We start from the raw sequence: 19,920 nt of genomic DNA on the forward strand, positions 1-19,920 counted from the left end.
AAAGCTGTTGTAGAGTTCTCAACATTAACAGGGCCTAATAAATTTCCTGCCAAAAGCTGTAGGCCTGAAACGTTGACTATACTCTTTTCTGTAGATGCTGCCTGCCCTGATGAGTTCCTCCCGCATTACGTGTGTGCTGCATGGATTTCCAGCATCTGCAGATGTTCTCATTTCTTATACACTTCTTTGTCATTTTCTTTCCAATTCATATCACACCTACCAATGGATTCAGTTTCCCCCAAACCAGAATGTTTTACAATATGCCACAAAAAAATTTCTCCAACAAGTTGGGCTGGAAATTGTTAAAGACATGAGAGAAAATGAAAATCTAGAGTGCTGGAGGTATTTCTTGCTTGATTTGTGGGAAGCTGAATCGGCTCCTAACATCTACAGGTTAATGCTTATTTACACTGCTGTATGCAGTGATATCATATAGCTACAGGCAAAACCTTATCTAAAAATGTGTGAATATTTCAACATTTGGAATTACATCAATCTGTGCTTATGCTTTGCATTCCTTCTGCTAAAAAATATCTTATTTAATCCTTACACTAAATGGGTGATTAGCTTGATGTTTACCTGAGGAATATACGGATTTAGATGATTTTGTTGTTTTTTAACTCCAAAACATGAAAGTAATTGAAAACAAAAGCACAAAGGCAAAAATAATGAGTCTTAAGGCTATGTCCACACTAGACCAGATAATTTTGAAAATGCTGGTTTCGTGTAAAAACGATAGGTGTCCACGGCATTTCTGAAAATACCTCCGTCCACATTAAAACAGGTATTTGGGCAAATCTCCTCCTACTGGGTGTGCGCAGGACACATCTACAGAAAACAAGTGACTTGTTTGGTGTCGAATCGCGCCGTAAAAGACTTGGTGCATGTTTATCCAGTTACAGACTAGAAAAACTTAAAAGGAAATTGCCAAACGACAGACAGCTGTTGGCTGTTGTGCAGGAGGACTTAAAACTAAAAAAACAAATACTGGAGCGTATGGAGGCAACTGACAGATAGTTCACAGACAGTATTGGAAACATTTCCTACAGCCGTGGTCTCTTCACCGATGAAAGGGATGACAGCTACAACTAAATGCACTAAGGCTTGTTACTGGGCAAAAGTGAAATTTGCTGTTACCTGATTTGTTTGCCTTTACTTTTGCCATGTCTTTCTGTATTATTTTGCTGTATTTAACATGTGCATAAAATGAGTTACTGGGCAAAAATGATTTTAATTTTACCTGAGTAAAAGTGAAACTTACAATTTTCCTTTTTTGGCCTTAATATTTTCACATCTATGCCAAACATAAGCAAGCTACTACTTAAAAATGACATTTTGGAAGTAGTGACAATTGCATCTATTGAATATTGCACAAGCAATACATTAATAAAGCACCTTGTTAAATGTATAAAACATGTCTGCATCAGTGTTATCTCGTATTTCCATACAATGTTACATTAGGCTGTTACACATCTATTGTCAGAGAAGTACTTGCATAAATAGGTAAACCACCTTCATACAAGCAAGGACAGAAAACAGGGCAAAGTGAGTATACTTATTTATTCAGTAAGTTATGGGTCAAAGTATTTGGTGAGTACATCTCCAACTCTTCTGGCTTCAGTCTCGTTGCAATCTGTTCTGAAATTGTTAGGTTGTGTGGGGGGTTGAAATTCTGTGTCATACTGCAAAGCTGCAGTAACATTCTGCTCAGGGACAGTCTCCTGAAGCCGTCTGCCATTGTTGTTGTGGTGTTGGAGGTTGCGTTCAAGAAAGCAATGAAATGCCACGCTGCCATCACCATCTGTTCCGGCACGTCATGACAGTGTTTTTAAAAAGCTTCAGTTACTCCATACACACTACACTGGCCAATCGGGGTTTTCAGATTTATACACACTGGAGAGCGTTCTAGAAAGCTCCAATGTCGGGGAGGAAAACACCGTTTCAGTGTGGACGGCGGGTCAAAAAGAAGAGAAAAGGCTTTGGTTACGGATTTACCCGGTCTACTGTGGACGTCGCCTAAGTGAGGGGCACGCACATGATGTAGCAACGTAATGACATATGCCATTTACATACTTTTACATATAACTTGAAATCCAATGTAAACAAAAAAGAATGCTTAATCAAACAATATATTTACAATATTACTCAAACATTACTGAAATATTAAATGCACTCCACTCTTCCTTGCTTATCTTCAACTCACTATGAATGCATCTCAGCTCATATACATAGTATACTATATAATACAACTACTACACAGCCATTCACAGCATAGTAAATTCTAAATTGTCCCATTCAGGCCAAATGATTGAATCGCTGTGGTAGCTTTCTTGCTCTTGTAGGATAACGTCTTTCCTGACAAGGGGTGGGTGGGGGTATCTTTTGGAAGCTAAGCTCAACTCATTTAGGTTAGACTGTTTAGTGAGCTAAACTCTGGGAGAATTAATATATTTAAAATTGCATTGTCAGTCATGTGAGCTTGGTTATATTCTGGTCGTTGGAACAGTTGTTAACTGACTCTTCATAGATTTTACAATGGAGGATCTATCTTATTGCTTCATTTACATCTACTTCTAGGCATGTACATTTATTAGAACTAGTCAGTGCAGACAATGTAAATTACAACATAGCTTTACGAATGATGTATATTTATTTTTCACTAAGAGGCATGCTTTTTCATTCCAGTTATAATCTGAAGAAGATATTTAGAAGCAATAGCTCTGTATCCAAGCAATTTATTGTCAGATCACTAAATGGTTTATGAGTCCAAATTTCACCAATGCAATGGAGCGAATTCTATTGTTTAGAAACTGGGGTTTATCTTTTGTACAGCTCTAATGACCATTTGGTTCCCCCTCAAGGAATCATGACATTGGCAGCAGCATGCTTTTCAGCTGGTAACAGAGGGTAATACAGGATCTGTGTACTTTCTGATAGGACTCACCTGGTTTAGCGAGTTGCCTTTGCTCTGCTGTGCACCAATCATAGAAGCTCATCAGAGGAATGCACGTTAACGCTGCAGGGTGGAGGGGAGGGAAGTGAGGGAAGGAAAGAAAGAGAATTTCAAATTCAACCAGAGTGGCAAATGGTGCAGGCTAGAAGGAGGGACGCCATGAAACTCATTCAAATAACATTCAAGTTGTCAGTCCCACAGTTCCCCCACACCTCACCCTATCTGGCAGCACCCTCACCTCTCACCCCACCGTTGGCAGCTACCACCCACACCCAAGTCATGCCTCCAAAGAAAATATGAAAGCACACAAATTACCCTTCTTCTCCTCAACTTCAGCAAAGGCCACCACATTGGAGGAGGACCTTCACCCGTATGGTACCTCACACCAACAGAGGTGACCATCCTGCACTTGTTGGGTGGAAAGGTCACCAGCCACCTACCACTTCCATCACAAGTGTGATGCCCCAAGCATGCTCGCTAATAGTAATTGCTACATCCCCTTTCATTCAGTTGGACATCAGCACACACACCACCTCATGCACTGCTACTCCACCATAAAGCTGCCCCTGCTGCAGCTCGCCAGTCCAATCTCTGCCTGTTTTGCCCTTGCAGAGTAAGAGGACAGGCACTCCTGTTTGCTGATAGAACAGGAAGAGCAGAAAGGGATGCAGGAGGAAAAGAGGTGGATCACTGGCACGCCACAGCAGCTGCTCAGTCACTGGCACAATGAGGGATGAGCGTTGGTCAGAGAGATTAAGACCAGGCATTAATGGACTGCAATGTGGCATCAGGACAAGGAATCTGAATGCTGGGGTGGTCTACGATATTTGGGGTGAGGTGATTGGGACGCTCTTGCGACAAGTCTGGTATGGGTAGTTAGCACATCGTCAGGCCTGCCTGGCCCAAAGAATGAGTTAACAAGGAGAGTGGAATAGCACATGCTCTTGCAAGAGACTGTGGAATGCCACAAAACCAAGACATTCTTTTTGAGGCAAGAGTGCTTCTTTGCAAGGGCTTAGCAACAGTCCCGTCAACAGCTGTTGCAGAGGGCACATAAAATCGACTTGCTTCTGTGCCCTCCCATCTTTCAGCTGGAGGTCTGGTCCCTGCTACAAAGGAGCAGCAGCAGGAAGGGTGACATTTTGATGTGCTCATGGAGAAGAGAAGTGCCACATGTGGGCAGTTCTCTGTCCTTATTGAGCAACTTGATGCCGGTCATGGTCAGATTGCTGTAGGAATAGGGGATGCAGCACATGATCAGACTCGTTCAGGCAAAGTGAGTTTGGATGCGCCTCATGCTCTCTTCCATGAGACACAACCAACCTCACTTTGAGAACAAAGGCATGGCCTCTGCCCCGTCCACCAGCTCATCCATCATGCTGTTTGGATTGGGCAAAGAGTTGTCTCCAAAATGAAGAGTGAATGTCATGTACACAAAGCAACCTTTCCGGGATGGGGCAGATGATGATGCACCATTCTGCTGGCAGTCAGAGCTCTTGGTCATTGTTTCAACCACCAAGCCCAAAGCTGATGCACTGTCAGAGTTTGAATCACTAGGATGGGTTCCTGCTGTCTTCACTCTTCATCTTGGAGCCAACTCTTTGGTGACTGAGAGCTTTGAATGCCAGCAGACTGGTGCATTATCATCTTCTCAAGCTTGTCAGTTCACCTTGTGGACACCATTCTCAGCTTTTCCGCATGTCAAGAGAGTAGCACAGTGGGGAACAAAAAATTCTTATTTAATGCTCTTAACGTACTTGATGTTTCAAGGGTAAGTCACCCTAGTATGGCAGCTGCTGATATTGCATATACCACCATGTTTCATCAAAAAAAGAAGCTGGTAATTTGCGCTCTTTATCAATGAGGTCAAGGTAAATTCAATCCCATCTACAGACTGGTTCAGGCTTTCCCCATAAAAACTCTCGGATCTCTGCAGTGGATGACATGATAATACAATATCTAAACTCATGCCACAGCTGCTTGTGTTCTTCTTGCACTGATTGCATTTGATTCCCCAAGTAAAGTTCATATCTCTGATAAGCCTGCACTCTGTTATTGAGGAGTGGCAAAGAAATCTGTGTGGGGTTGCATGCAGAAATGGCATACCTGCACTATATTGCCTCTTCCCTGCATCAATGTCAAGAAGCAGTCCAGAGCATCCTAGATCCCAAACGATGTCCAGTGCTGATCTGATCTGAGAAAGGTGCATTTTGTGGAGTGGCCTCAGTTGCTTGAGGCAAGTTCCACTCATCAAAAGCATATGTCTTAAGCCATGTAAGATATAGGGAAACATTATGTATGTATCATGTTTAATGTAAATGGACTGCACTGCAGGATGTTGGTGGAAGAGTTATATTCTGGGCTCTCCTAGTGGATTATTAATGTGTTCAGGACTGGAATGTGGAGAAGGTTATTTTGTCTGAACGTGGCTTCTTTTGCTCTGCTGAAGAGCCCTCCTGACATTGCCTATTGGTAAAATTTATCAGAAATCCCTTTCCTTGATGCAGTGATGAGGCATTTACTCAATAACAAGTAATAAACATCCACACTTTGCTTTTACTGATTGAACACTGTAATTAGAAGTGGAAATAGACAGAAGCCCAATTACCATCTGTAATAAAATTTGTTTTCAAACTTCTACTGGATTGTAGTTCCCTCAGAGCAGGGCTACATTTTTGGATTTTGAGTGCTATGTTGTTGCCGGATAAAAAGATTGGATTAAAATGAGTACTCTGTAATTTTGGATCAGTGTGGTTAAAAGTTAGTTACAGAAATGAAGCAGAAGTGACCAATAGTAGTCTTCTAGTCATTATTTATAATGATGGAAAACAGTTCATGTGTTTGTTGCTTTGATTTGATCAGATATGAAATCCATTTGCAAATAAAATTATGGTCATAGGAATCTTATCCATTAAACGTTTGTTCGCCATCAGTGCAAATTGAAACTTGGCTTATTTAACGTTGATATGGTACAGAATTAGCTTTTAAACATTTACCAAAAAATAATGTGATTTTTCCCCTGTTGCATGAACAAATTAAATTCTTCATGCATCACATCTTTCCGCTGTTCAATCATTTTACACTCTGTTTGATAGAAGCAATACATTTGTAATTTGATCTGTAGAAATCAGTGGTCTTGACCTTCAATTAAAATTCCTATTCTTTTTCTTTTGCAGATGTACATTCAGACAACAACCCTTACTATTTCCATGAGTTTAAGTGCTTCAGTATCCCTAGGCATGCTGTACATGCCTAAGGTGTACATTATCATCTTCCATCCAGAACAGAACGTGCAAAAACGCAAGCGTAGCTTCAAGGCAGTGGTGACGGCAGCCACAATGTCAAGCAAACTGTCACAAAAAGCAAGTGACAGACCAAATGGAGAGGTCAAAACTGAACTCTGTGAAAGCCTAGAAACAAACAGTAAGTGAAATTTTCATTATGCACTGGCTTGAATTAAATGAACGCACATAGAGAGCTCTTATGTCTTTCTATCACTGGGATTTTATTGTATTTAGTTATTGGTTGCAAGCCATTTTTATTTTTCAGAAATATAACAGAAGATGAAAGCTATCATGTTGTCTTCTGCATGTCCCCAGATTGCTACAGTGCACACAGTGGACAGACTGAACCAAACTTATCCGTGAGCCTTACAATATGTCACAGCGGTGAAAGCTGCTTTGTGGAAAAAAAGGCAACAAACAAATTGAAAGAAATACATATTGGATTATTATAATCACTCATTATTAAATGTTTTGTTACTAACAAGTTTCCATTAGCTTTTATTAATTCATGATTAGGTAGTCAACTGTTTGTTCTAGGTGATATCATGGAGAGCTGAGAATAATCAAGCATTTCTGGCCACTTTAGGGGAACGTTGTTTGTTCTTCTGAGCTAATAAATCTTCCATTTAAAGTATGATGAAAAATCTCAGCAGGTCAGGCAGAACCAATGGAGGGAGAACGAAGTTAACGCTTCTGATCAATGATCATCGATCAAAATTACATCAGATTTGTTAAAACCATTTGACGCTATCTTTCACTTTTGATTCCTTTCTAATTATATCAGGTGAATGGTCTTTTTCTGCAGCAATTTTGTCAGTAGGTATTTTTCATAGCTGATATAGATGGCATTTATATCAAATTTCCAATATTGATCGAAGAGTGTTAGCAATTGTCACAACGCTTCATTGTTTGCACAGATTCACAAAAGAGCAGAAGAGCTCTGGAAAATTCACAAGATCCGTGTTGTTTTAAGAGATCATTCTGCTCAAATAAGTTCATTCACCCTGAAAGAGCCTCACCATGTTGCTTATGAAAAAAATACAAAACTTTAAACAATTCTGATGGAAGGTCATTGATCTGAAAAATTGACTTGGTCTCTGTTTCCACACCGAGACCCTTACTCTCTTTAATGGAAACAGAAGCTGGACAGGATTTGGATTTTCTTGATTCGTCGGGGCGTCAAGGGTTAGGGGTGGAAGGCAGGAGAATGGAGTAGAGAAGGATAATAACTCATCCATAATGGAATGGTGGAGTATACTTGATGGGCTGAATAGCCTGAATCTGTTCCCATGACTTATGATGTTATGGGTATCCTGTCTCTCTTTTCAAGAAGTGTACCACATCCCATCAAACAGAAGTAATGGGGTAGAGACTGCTCCTCAGCTACTCGAATGTAATAGACTTTCAAAGCAGTGTTCAGTACTCATCTGGAATATGTTGCATGGGTTACTGAAAATAAAAGATACTACTACCATGCATCCTTGCTGGACGAATAATTCAAAGTATAGGGAGTAATCTAAATGTTGTAATACAATTTGAGTTTCTGATTATGTTCATGAAGGAGTTAAGCTTCTTTTTCATTGTTGGATGTGATATTAGATTCCTGACTGATAGCTCTTCCTAGTTGTGCATGGTGATCTTTTACATAATTATGTGAAACATTCAGCATATTTCTGGAATGGGCTGCTGTAATTGTGTCATTAAAAGTCGATAGCATTAACAAAGCTTTAAGATGCTTCAATTCTTCTTTCATCTTGTACTCATTCACTCTCCTGAATAAATAAAACCAAAACAATTTCCTATTGCAGAGCTGACCTGATAATTGAAATTCATTGTAAAACCATTAATTGTATCATCAAATTTCATTTTAATTGTAGCAAATACTTTAAAAATTCACTCTTGAGGTGAGGGCATCAATAGCAGGGCTGCAGTTGTTCTGATATTGAGTTTTCTGCGAAGCATTCTTGAAATGCTACAGTCAATGTGCTGGAAGTCCTCCTTCAATATATTAGACAGCGGAGATGTCAGATATTTGGTGCAGCAGTGAAAACCAGTGCTCGCTGGCAGTGCATTCAGAGGCTCATGAACACTGCAGTCATGTGGTCCTGAAGTGGATCTTCTTACAGTTTGTGAATGGTTGCACCGTGGCCTGGTACGAAAGCAGCAAAGGCTACAGAAACTGATGATACAGCCCAGTCTATCACAGGCCATTCACAGCCTTAGTGCCCATTCAGATAAGGGATAGATATCTTGGGAAGAGCAAAGGTGATTTGGGGGATGTGTGGGTGTTTTGATGACTGCATGGATCAGAGTTGAAAGTAATTTATTATCAAAGTAGGTAAATGTTATCATTACTACCTTGAGAATCATTTTCTTGAAGGCATTTACAGGCATTTATTATAGAATTTTACTAAAAACTGTGCTGAAGAGGAAACTGCAAATAAAATTAATCCTGAGAATATGACACAAACACGAGGAAATCTGCAGATGCTGGAAATTCAAGCAACACACACAACAGGCCGGTAGAACACAGCAGGCCAGGCAGCATCTATAGGAAGAAGTACAGTCGACGTTCCGGGTTGAGACCCTTCATCAGGACTCGTCCTGACTGTGTCCTGACGAAGGGTCTCGGCCTGAAACGTCGACTGTACTTCTTCCTATAGACGCTGCCTGGCCTGCTGCATTCCACCAGCATTTTGTGTGCGTTACTGAGAACATGAGTTGTAGAAGCTGTCCTTAAGACCAGTACATATATTCAGGCTTTTGAATCTTACACCTAATGGAAGAAGGGAGAAGAGAGAAATGTTCAGGGTGGGCAGGTGCTTTGATCATGCTGGCTGCCTTGCAGAGGTAAGGGGAGATGCAGAGAGAGGCTGGTGTTTGTGAAGGACTGAGCAGTGTCCACAACTTACTTCAAATTCTTTTGTAGCTGTGGTCAATTACGGTTGTCACAGCAAGCTGTGATGCATATGGATAGGATGCTTTCTGTGGTGTATCTAAAAAGAACTTGTGAGGGTCAACAGAGACATGCCAAATTTCTGCTCCTGGGGAAATAGAGGCACTGGTTCACTTTCTTAGCTGTGGCATCTACGTGCTTGGATCAGATCAAGCTGCTGGTAATGTACACTCCAAAGAACCTGAAGCTCTCAACCCTCTCTACCTCAGCACAGCTGAATAGGAACATGTGCACTGCCTCCTTCCTAAAGTTCATAAGCAGGTCTTTTGTTTCTGATACTTTAACTCAGTGAGAATGTGTTGCAAAAGTAAGTAGAATGTGTTAATATGCTTCAATTCAAGAGCTTTACATTTTCATTCTAAGGTAGTTCACTGTGGTCCAGTGCTTTTTTTCCCTTCATATGTTTTGAGCAATTGCACATCCCAAGTATTTTGTAGACAGCTTCTACAAAAGGCCTTCTTTAACATGGTGTCTGAGATTGCTGTTTGCAATATCCATACCTGATGGAAAGTAACTTCTGTACATCCTCCAGAGCCAACCTGCCACTAATGCAGAACGGTAGTGTAATCTTTTGTCATGTAATGCCATCAGCTAGCAGAAGGGGCAAAAGAGCATCATAGCTGAAAATATCTTTGACAACTGATTAAACCTCATTTTCTGGCTTACGCAGCTGTCAAAGCTATAGGCATCTTGGAAGGTTATTGAACGTGTTGCAGTTGTGCAAAACATTGATCAGATTGAATGATTTTTTTTACAGTTTTGGTCTCCATGCACCAGGAAGGATGTGGTAGAAATAGAGAAAATGCCCAATTCGGTGGAATGGAGGCTGTAGGTATAAGGGGAGATTGGACAGGCTGCGCTTAACCTCACTGGAATTTCGGAAGCTGAGGAGTGACTTTAAGAGAGGTTTACAAAAATAAGGAGGAGTTTAGATAGGATATCTAGTCAGTATCTTCTTCGCAGGAGATGGGTTTAAGGTGAGAGGGGAGGGGAGAAATTAGAAGGAGATTGACGTGGTATGATTTTCACACAGACAAAGGTGATTATCCAAAGCGAGCTGCCAGAGGAAGCAGAAGAGGTAGACACAATTACAACATTTAAAAGGCTTCGAGACAGGTCCTTGGGTAGGAAGGGAGTAGCACAATACAGATCTAATGCAGGTAAATAGGATCAGGTGGGGCAAAGGCTTTGTTTCTGTTCTGTACTATTCAAAGAATCTCTGACTATCTCTGACATTCAAAAGTACTAAAAACTGTAAAATATAAAAAGTTAAACCATTTTAATTTTTGTTAAAATAATGCAACTGATTAATTAAACTCAATTAATTCAGAATATGTAAATTAACTAATACCACTTTTGTAAACTTGAATCCAGATCTCCCCATAGAATCTAACCCTACAGCTAAGCCAAATACAACCTGGTACGGGTTCTGCAGGTGGCTAACCAAGCAAAGATGCCAGGGAATTGAAGTATCGACTCTCTGCTGCAGCACCTTTGTGTCCAACGTCACAGCACTGTCGAGGAGCCTGAGTGAGAAGTAGCCAGTAAAACTGAGGTGCCTGCTCTGGAATCCTGAACCTGGTGGCCAACACATTGGGAAATGCCAGTGGTTTGATGTGAAACCTCTGGCATCTTCCAGCAAGTCCCAGCCCATTGCGCCTCAGTATTTTGCAACATGTTGTAACGTTACTTCTGACATTTTTCCCAATTTCTCATCAATAATCTTTGAGTTCAACTATGCAATTACATTAAAGTTTGTAAGCCAGTTTCCTTTGGCTAATAAGAAAAGATGATAAGAGAGCAATATATTGTATTTGTAACACTAGTGAACTAGCTTAAGACCAATGTCCTTCAAATTTTGCTCTGTGAATGTAACAAAAATAGGGACCCAGTAAGATAGGAGAGAATACATTTTCAATATTTAGATGCTCAAGGAGCCCTGCCATATTTTTTTTTGGTTTGGCATAGCACACTTCATGATAAGCAAGATATCCTGACTAAAACCCTCGTGGTTGGGTTCACGCACCATTCCAGATCCAGCAGCAGATGAAGCGGACAGATACATCAATCCATCAGTGAAGGAATATTGTATTGTTGGCAGGGCTGTTTTTATGTTCAGATTAAGACCGAGTTTGCCTCTTCCTTCTTAGATCGGTCTAAAAGAACTGTAATAAGAACACAATGGATAAAAGCAAGAGAGGGCTATTCAGCACCTTATGCCTGCTCTGGTGTTCAATAAAATTATAGTTGATCTTTTATCTTAGTGCCACTTTTGCACACTAGCCCCATTTCCTTTGATCCCTTGATATCCAAAAATCTATTGATATTTGTCTTGAATATGCTCCATGATCCCTCAAATCAGGGCAGAAAATGCTGGGCAAGCAGCATCTGTGAAAAGAGAAAGTGTTGATGTTTCAGGTTTGAGACTCTACGTCAGATTTCAGAGTCCTGAACCTGAAATGTTGACTCTGTTAATCTATCCCTGGATGCCACCTGACCTGCCAAGTGTTTCTAGCATTTTCTGTTTGCTTTTAATTTCAGATTTCCTGCATCTACACCTTTATTGATTTTAATTTCAAGAATTACAACCTTGCGATTGAGAAGGGTAACTGCATGGGTTTCCTCTGCGTGCTGCAGTTTCCCTCTGCATTCCAAAGACACATGGGTTAGTGGGCTAATTGGACACTTTGATGTATTTGGTTGGCACATACTTGTTGGGCCGGAAGGACCTGTTACCATGCTGTATCTCTAAATAAAAGAAAAGAAAAAAATCTTTTAAAAAAGTGATTACAGGGTGTGTTAGTTCCTCACTGTTTGTGGAATCCTCTCCTGTACTCACAAGCAGTTTTATTTCTTACACTTGAGCAGTGACTGCACTTGAACAATCTGCTTTAATGATATTCTGAGACTGTGAACTAGTTTCTCGTGTGATAATACTGCGACAAATCTTTAATCGAATATTCTGCTCCTATAAAGAAATGTTATTATGCAAGACCTGGTTTATACTTGCATAAGATACTAAGTATCACAAATAAAAGAGAGCACTTCCAACACAAGGATTTAATAAAACAAATGTAAATTATGTTTTTTCAAATATGATTCTTGGGTTAAAATGTGACCTCTAGTTTCAGGCAGTATTCTACTCCATGTCATTACATTTGGAGATGGGTTTAAAGCAGTGATTGAATATACATTTCAAAAAACATTCAAAGCAGCAAACAAAAGACTTCTTGATGAGCAATTAAATCCATTTATGTATTCAATTGTTCTCCACAATAGTCCATCAAATCAAACTGGAAATATGGTGCTGCTTTACTTGCACCCAACATTTAACATAACAACTACAATTTTAATGTAATGCCTTAAAGGGACATTGTTCTTGGGAAATGGTAACTCTTACGCATGGGGTTCTCTGCGTACACTTCCACTGCAGTTGTACTGAGCTCTGCTGTATCGTGTGTTTGTGAGCAGATGGAACGTGTTCTTGGTAAGGTTGTTTTCTGAGAGCGCTGCTTCCTCGAATTGGAAAGAGATTGGCTGGAGACTCGGAGGAATGTGAAGAAATGAAATTCTTCGTTATCATTCAATTTTAAGTCTCCGTGTTAATATTTTTAAGCTATGGTCATGCTTCATTATTTTAAAACATATTAAAAGAATTAACAAATTTCCATTGTTTCTCATGATACAAAGTAAAGCCACATGCTGGCTCACAGATCTCGTTGTCCCACTACTTTTCCTTGTCATACGTTCTGCTCACATTCCTATCAACTAACCCAAGAACAACAATTAGACAGATAAAGAGCTATCCAAAGTTCAAAGTTCAAAGTAAATTTATTATCAATATACACATAGGTCACCATATACTACCCTGAGATTCACTTTCTTGCAAGCATTCACAGTAGCGCAAAGAAGTATAATAGAATGAATGAAAAACTACACACAAAGACCGACAAGCAGCCAATGTGCAAAAGAAGACAAACTGTGCAAATACAAAAAAAATACATAAACAAACAGTAGATAGATAGAGAGAACAATAAATAATACCAAGAGCATGAGTTGTAGAGTCCTTGAAAGTGAGTCCTTAGGTTGTGGAATCAATTCAACGTTGAAGTGAGTGGAGTTACATAGAACATAGAATAGTATAGCACAGTACAGGCCCTTCAGCCTACAATGCTGTGCTGACCCTTAAACCCTGCCTCCCATATATCCCCCCACCTTAAATTCCTCCATATACCTGTCTAGTAGACTCTTAAATTTCACTAGTGTGTCTGCCTCCACCACAGACTCAGGCAGTGCATTCCACGCACCAACCACTCTCTGAGTAAAATACACTCACAGAGTTATCCACGCTGGTTCCCATGGCAACAGTGAGACAGGAGCATGGGCTGGATGGTGGGGAGTCCTTGTTGGTGGATGTTGCTTTTTTGTGGCAGCGCTCCTTGTAGATATGCTCAGTGGTGGGGAGGGCTTTTCCTGTGATAGACTGGGCTGTATTCACTACATTTTGTAGGCTTTTCCATTCTTGGGCATTGATGTTTCCATACCAAGCTGTGGTGCAACCGGTCAGGATACCCTCCACTGTAGATGTACAGAAGGAAAGTGTCTCTTCATTGGTCTGTGAGATCAGCTTTAATCTGGAAATATAAAGGAGCAAGTTACACATCACCCACAAGTTCTGGGTGGCAACAAATGCAGGTCTTGCTTATGATACCCTCAGTCAGAGATGCATTACAAAAAATAATCATCAAAAATATGGGAAGACTGCATTTAACAAGTTTGGGACTGTTCATAACCTTGAATGATAATGATTGACATAGCCTTCTCAACATGGTACAACATGCTTCATAGAAGCAGGATTAACCAAAATTTGACAATCAGCCATGCAAGGACATGGCAGTGCAACTGAGAAGCAAATAAAAACTACCATATACAGGAATAAAGGCAGCAATATTCAGCTGGTCGTGCAGTACCTGTGAAGAGAGAAACAAACTTGATGTTTCACTAGATTACTTGATAAAAGATCATTTACCTGAGAATTTAATTCCATTTCATTCTCCAGGGGTCCTGCCAAATCTGATGAGACAGGAAGGCCAATGACACTGAGAGGTAGGATGGTGCAGCTGGTAGAGAAGCTACCTCTCAGCACCAGTGACCCGGGTTCAAACCTGACTTCTGACGTTGGCTGTGTAGGGTTCCAGTGTAACTGTAACCATATGGGTTACTCCATGTGCTCCAGCTTCCTCCAATATCCCTAAGATATGTATCTTGGTAGGTTAACTGGCTGCTGTAAACTGTCCCTAGTAACAAAATCAGAGGTGGGAATGGGGGAAGTTGATGGGACTGTGGGGAGAAAAAAATGGCCTTAATGCAGGCTTGGGTAGTTGTTGGCAGCATGGACTTGCTGGCCTGAAGGTCCTGCCTCTATGCTGTGCAGTTCTATAAATCTATGACTAAAAATGAAAAGGGAATTAGATCGTTCGGAAAACATGAGTCCCCAGTTATGTAAGGGTTCCACTCCTATGAACTGCCCATAAACTAAATTTTCTGTAATTTGAGAAGGAATAGTCTCAAGTATTTAGCCTCAACAGTTGCCTGAAGACTGATTGGGAAAAATAGACTGGAAAAGGCTAGGGTGGGTGTTAGGATTTGTTACAGCAAGTGAGCAGTGACCTGAATACAGCCTGAAGTTTCAGGGTGTGAAGAGTAAGGGATCCAATCTGCTAATCAGTGAGAAAAACATCGGCAGTTTAATAAAAGTAGTACATTGACAAGAGGGGCTCAGGGTTTGTAATATTGAACCTTACTTGGAGTGTTTGGAGAAGATGATGGCTTTAACCTCTGAATGTTTTCTGATATGTTTCTTGATTTTGAGATTTGAATAGTATACCTGAAGGCAGGGTCTGGAAGAATTCGCAGCAAGTCCAATTTTTGTAATTTTGGTCTTTCATAGGTCAGGTGTGTTCATGAGGAAAAAGGGACTTACTGAGGCCATTCCAGAGCTAAGGATAAGACTACCAAATGGTGAACAATGCAGAAAGATGTGGAAGAGTAAACACAGAGACCATTATATTACTGAGAACTGGAACATTTTCTCGTTCTGTCAGCTTGACAGTCGGATTGAAAGGAGAGTGAAAATTGAATGATTACTCTTTATTACAGAACCATATAGTACCGACAGTTATTTGGCTTGTGCTAACTCCTTGAAGTATTTCCCAGTCTGGTGCAGTCCACTGTTCTTTCTCCAAAGAGTTCACATCCTTCCCCATTTCAAATTCTTTCTATTTCCCTTTTGAAAGTTGCCATTGAATCCAGCTTCACTTCATTTTCAAGGAGACTGTTCAAATCATTACAATTTAGTCCTTTGAAAAAAGATTTTTCACATTTCCCTGGCCCAAAGCATTCTTTAGTTAATTACAGTTGATTTGCATCTTCTGGCTACTGAGACAGGAGCCTGTCCTCTGGTTATTGATGTTGGGATGTACATCGTCCTTTTGTTCCTTGATTCCTTCCAAAATGTTGAAGGTCATTATAAATCCTATCTCTCTCCAGTCACTGCCACTCTCTAGCATGATCATACTTTACCCTGAGTCTCTACATCTTTCCATCTCCATTTGCCTCTACCACCTCCCATTTGCTGCCTGTCCGTTTTTTGCGAGTGATCTAACCTGTCTGACAAACCTCTCTTCCACAGCTTCTTCTACCAAGACCACATATATCAGCTACAGCAACCATGCAAACTGACTTGATCGGTGAAGAGCCTGCAGTAGTCCAACAGGACTGCATGTGTGAAAATGACCCTCGTGTCCCATCATTTGGAAAGCGCTCTGGAGAGTACGGCCTGCCGGTGGCAGAAGGAAGAGCAGCCCCCAGCTCGGCAGAGTGAGATGGCCCCCTGTGTATTCCAAGACACGGGCTCCAGTGACGAGGAAGACACACATGGGTCATCGTGCGCTTGACAGTTTTGTCAGCAAGGATTGTGAGCCAGAGTGAACCCATGCCTGTTGTTCTAATTGTAAGTTTTGTGATTGTGCAAATTCTTTCCTAGTTCCACTTAGTTCTGAGAGGCTCCTGTGCCCTGAGTAATGCAATAAACGGGGCATTGTATGTACCAACCGACTGGATCACAGCATTGTGTGGCATCAAATAAATGCAAGGGTCAAAGCATGTCAGCATTTTATATGATGGATTTATTTGTAATAAAGGAATGTTTTGCAAAATTCAAAGATATTTGGTTTGCGGGTTCAAGTGTGATTTTTTTTAAATTTTGTGCGTATAACATGTTGGCTTTCCCTAGAATGATGGAAAACCCCACTTGCATTTCCTTCCATTACCTCACCGACCAGAGTGACTGGACCCTGGGCACACAGCCTGGCAACACGAGACAGTCCTTCAGCCCTTTAAGCCTGCACCACTGTCAATCAGGTCATGACAGGTCTTAGGTTGGGAAAGTATTAAACTATTCAAACTCTGTAAAACTAAGTTTTATCACGCTTACTGTTATGTATATTTACATAAATATGAAAAACAATGTTATTTTAGTTGAAAGTTACTGAGGGGCCTGGAGACATTTAATTTATACATTCTCTACTTGCTCAACAACGCTGCCTTTCTGTTTTACCTCTTCTTTGGTCAATTCAGTTAATACGGAATTACTGGTGAATGTCCAAGTTAATATTTACTGTAGATAGCACTCTTTGTGTCAGAATCCTGTCCGGGAGCTTTAATGATGACATAGATCCTGCAGTTACAGTGCTATGAATGCAGTGAATAGGTCTGCCAAGGCCACCCAAACACCCGCAGCACAGCTACTCACAGGGGAAGTAGAAGGGAGAAAACAAAGATGATGTCTATCCAAGTAGTTGTGTAAATATATTTTTTTTTCTGGCTGGGATAACCTATCACATTGGTGATAACTCTAAACTAGGGGCTTCTTGGCCAACCTACTGGACTTCATCTCATGAGAAGCTCAGTGGTAGTACTACACATACCCTTGTCTCTGAGCTACAGAAACTCCATTATTAAGGCACCTTGAATCACTCAATTCAGAGTTAATTAAAGCTGCTTGTCCTTATTAAACACTGTCAAGTAGCTTCATAGCACCTCACAGCTGCCTACTAAATTAGATCTAGGGGCTGGGATGTTTATCCCTCCATTGTAAGAGGCTGAATGGTGAGATTGTAAAAGTTTATAAAATCATGAGGGTTGTAGCTAAGTCACAGTCTTTTACCCAGGGTTGGGGAGTCTAATGCTATGATTAAGATGAGAGGGAGAAAGCTTGAAAAGGGTCTTGAGGGACAACATTCTTCCACAGAGAACGTACTCAAGCTGCCTGAGGAAGTGGTTGAGGCAAGTACAATTACAACATTTTAAAAGGCATTCGGGCAGGTATGTGGAGAGGGAAGGTTTAGAGGGATATGGTTCAAGCCCAGGCAAATGGACTAGCTCTGTTGGCCTGCTTGGGCAGCACTGTCAAGTTGGGCTGAAAGACCTGCTCTCATGCTAAAAAAAAATTTAAGATCCTAATTCATGACACCTTGGCAAGGGAGAGATGTCTGATGACAAAATGCCTGCTTTTGGTTTTGCTCCTCTGGGACTGGCAGCTGGATGCAGCACAAACTGTCAATTTGAAACAAAATTTTGCAGTGTGCTCTGCCCACTGAACTGAATCCAAGTGGGTATCTCCCTTTGGTGAGCTAGGCGTGCGGAGGGAAAGAAGCAGATTTATATCTGGATTCATATGATTTCACATTACGTGCTCAGCTGCAGCCACAGAAAGGAGCGTGCAGTATTTTCAAACAGAATTTATTAAGTTTACAAGCTCAAAGCCTCTCATCCATGGAATGACTGCTTCATAGTTCTATTGTGGCACAGGGCAGAGTGATGAGCAACACAGTTGTATGTTTATTTCCTCATTTCTCCAGTCAGTGCGCCCATCTGACAGGAGACAACAGGTCACACTTGGCTATGTGGACTCTTTATTTTGGCACCTTTAAAGGGGACATGCATTTGTCATAATCATCCCTAGCATGACACTGACAGTATAAGTTCTGCATGAATTTTGGTGAAGCACTAGCATCTAAACTATGTGGTACATGATTTACACACTGAGCAACGTTGTGAAACTGGTGAATGTCAGCAGTGGTGGAGTGATCCTGTGTTCACAAGATGTGCACTGGAATGTAAAATGGATTCCAGTTGTAATTTTTAGTATTACAGTGGATCCCTACTAAAATTAACTCCTCTTTAGAAAAGAAACAAAAATGCCTCCGATAAGGCGCTCTAACATTGGTGGTTTTGCCACCATTTTAATCATGGATGGCATCTTCACCTTTAATATGGCAAGCCAAGGACCATTTGGCGTGGCTGGAACAGCCCTTCAACTCTGGCGCTTCCTACGGGCTCAAGTCGTGGTTAAGGTTTTGGTACCTTGCAGTGGCTGTGTGCACCATAGGGCCAGGATACAGGAGGTGTGTCGATTGGTCAAGAGGGGCTCTGCCTCCAATGAGCAACAGGCGACTGGAAGCCTCAGTGCTGACTTCCATCTGTTCTCCTGACTGCAATGTCAGCGAAAGGAATGGCAGAAAGTGGGAAGGAGTTGATCCTGGGTAGGTTCCACTGTAATCACTATTGTTGATATCATTTGTACAAGAAAGGTTCAGTAAATACATTGAAATGTTTCTTCTGTATTTATCTGGCATTTTTTATTGAAATCTATTGACTAAAAGTTATTGAATTTTCTGGTTGTCTTTGTTTTATCTTCTTTACACACTAACAGAAAGAAATTCCATGTCTGGCATTTTAATGTATACCACATATGGCTTGAGGCTGCACGTATACATGATAATAGTCCAGTACTCAGTGCTACTGTATGTAGCAAAGCTATTCTCAGACTGGAATTACATGCAGTGTTTTATATGATTTGAAATAAAACCATCCGGTGATGCAAAAAGCTACTTTAGAACAGAGATTGGGGAATTCTCGTTGACGTAAAGTTAAAGGGCAGCAAATTATTCAGCACAGCTGGGGGAGCTGCTGTCTTACACTCCAGTGTCCTGTGATCCATCCCGACCTCTAGTACTGACTGTGTGGAGTCTGCACATTCCCCCCTTTGTTTCCTTTAGGTATTCTGATTTCCTTCTGTTTCCCAGAAGGTGGTAGGTTAATTGACTACTCTAAATTTCTATGAACTCTGTAGTTCAGTGGTGGATTTTGGGGAGAGTTAATGGGAATAAAGGGAGAGTAATGCAGCATTGGGCTAGCCAGTGGTGTAGTGGCATCAGCACTGGACTCCAAGGCAGATGAAAGTGCTGGCAATCTACTTCCATATCTTGCTACAACAACCCAATGGACAACTACACTATCCATAGGGTTGTCATGAGATGATGATGACTTGACGGCACTCAACAACAAAACAGGATTAGGGGTTGATAGTACCCATAGATTTATTGGGCTGAAGGACCTTCAGTATTCCCTTATTGTGTGACTCCATGATATTTATAATGTTCACATCAACCAAAACACAACTGAATGCCATGAAGGCTAGATTTTGACAGATCAAGTAGTTAAATGACTTACACTCAAACCATGTAGCTGATAGTGATGACTAGGTCACGCAGGACAGAACATTGACCATAGTGGAGGCAAAAGACACTGCTGATACTGGAATATGGAGCAAAGCAATGTTCTGGAGGTAATCAGTTGCTCAAGCAGTTGGGGGACAGGAGTTA

General features: G+C 40.9%; 1 protein-coding gene across 4 annotated transcripts in view; it reads left to right on the forward strand.

Moving 5' to 3' along the window:
* LOC140734715 (metabotropic glutamate receptor 8) overlaps window positions 1–18,903 on the forward strand; it is a 402,709-nt gene extending 383,806 nt beyond the window's left edge. For 3 of the 4 annotated variants that reach the window (XM_073059083.1, XM_073059085.1, XM_073059084.1), the window contains 2 exons: window positions 6,130–6,376; window positions 15,885–18,903. In XM_073059083.1, the coding sequence (XP_072915184.1) occupies window positions 6,130–6,376; window positions 15,885–15,934 (297 nt within the window). In that variant the 3' untranslated portion in view covers window positions 15,935–18,903. Of the gene's footprint in view, window positions 1–6,129; window positions 6,377–15,143; window positions 15,215–15,884 lie in introns of all 4 variants that reach the window. The other variant, XR_012100592.1, reaches the window with a different exon arrangement.
* Window positions 18,904–19,920: the final 1,017 nt, after the last annotated feature.

The sequence above is a fragment of the Hemitrygon akajei genome, chromosome 10 (assembly GCF_048418815.1).
Source record: "Hemitrygon akajei chromosome 10, sHemAka1.3, whole genome shotgun sequence".
In the NCBI taxonomy this organism is placed as follows: domain Eukaryota; kingdom Metazoa; phylum Chordata; class Chondrichthyes; order Myliobatiformes; family Dasyatidae; genus Hemitrygon; species Hemitrygon akajei.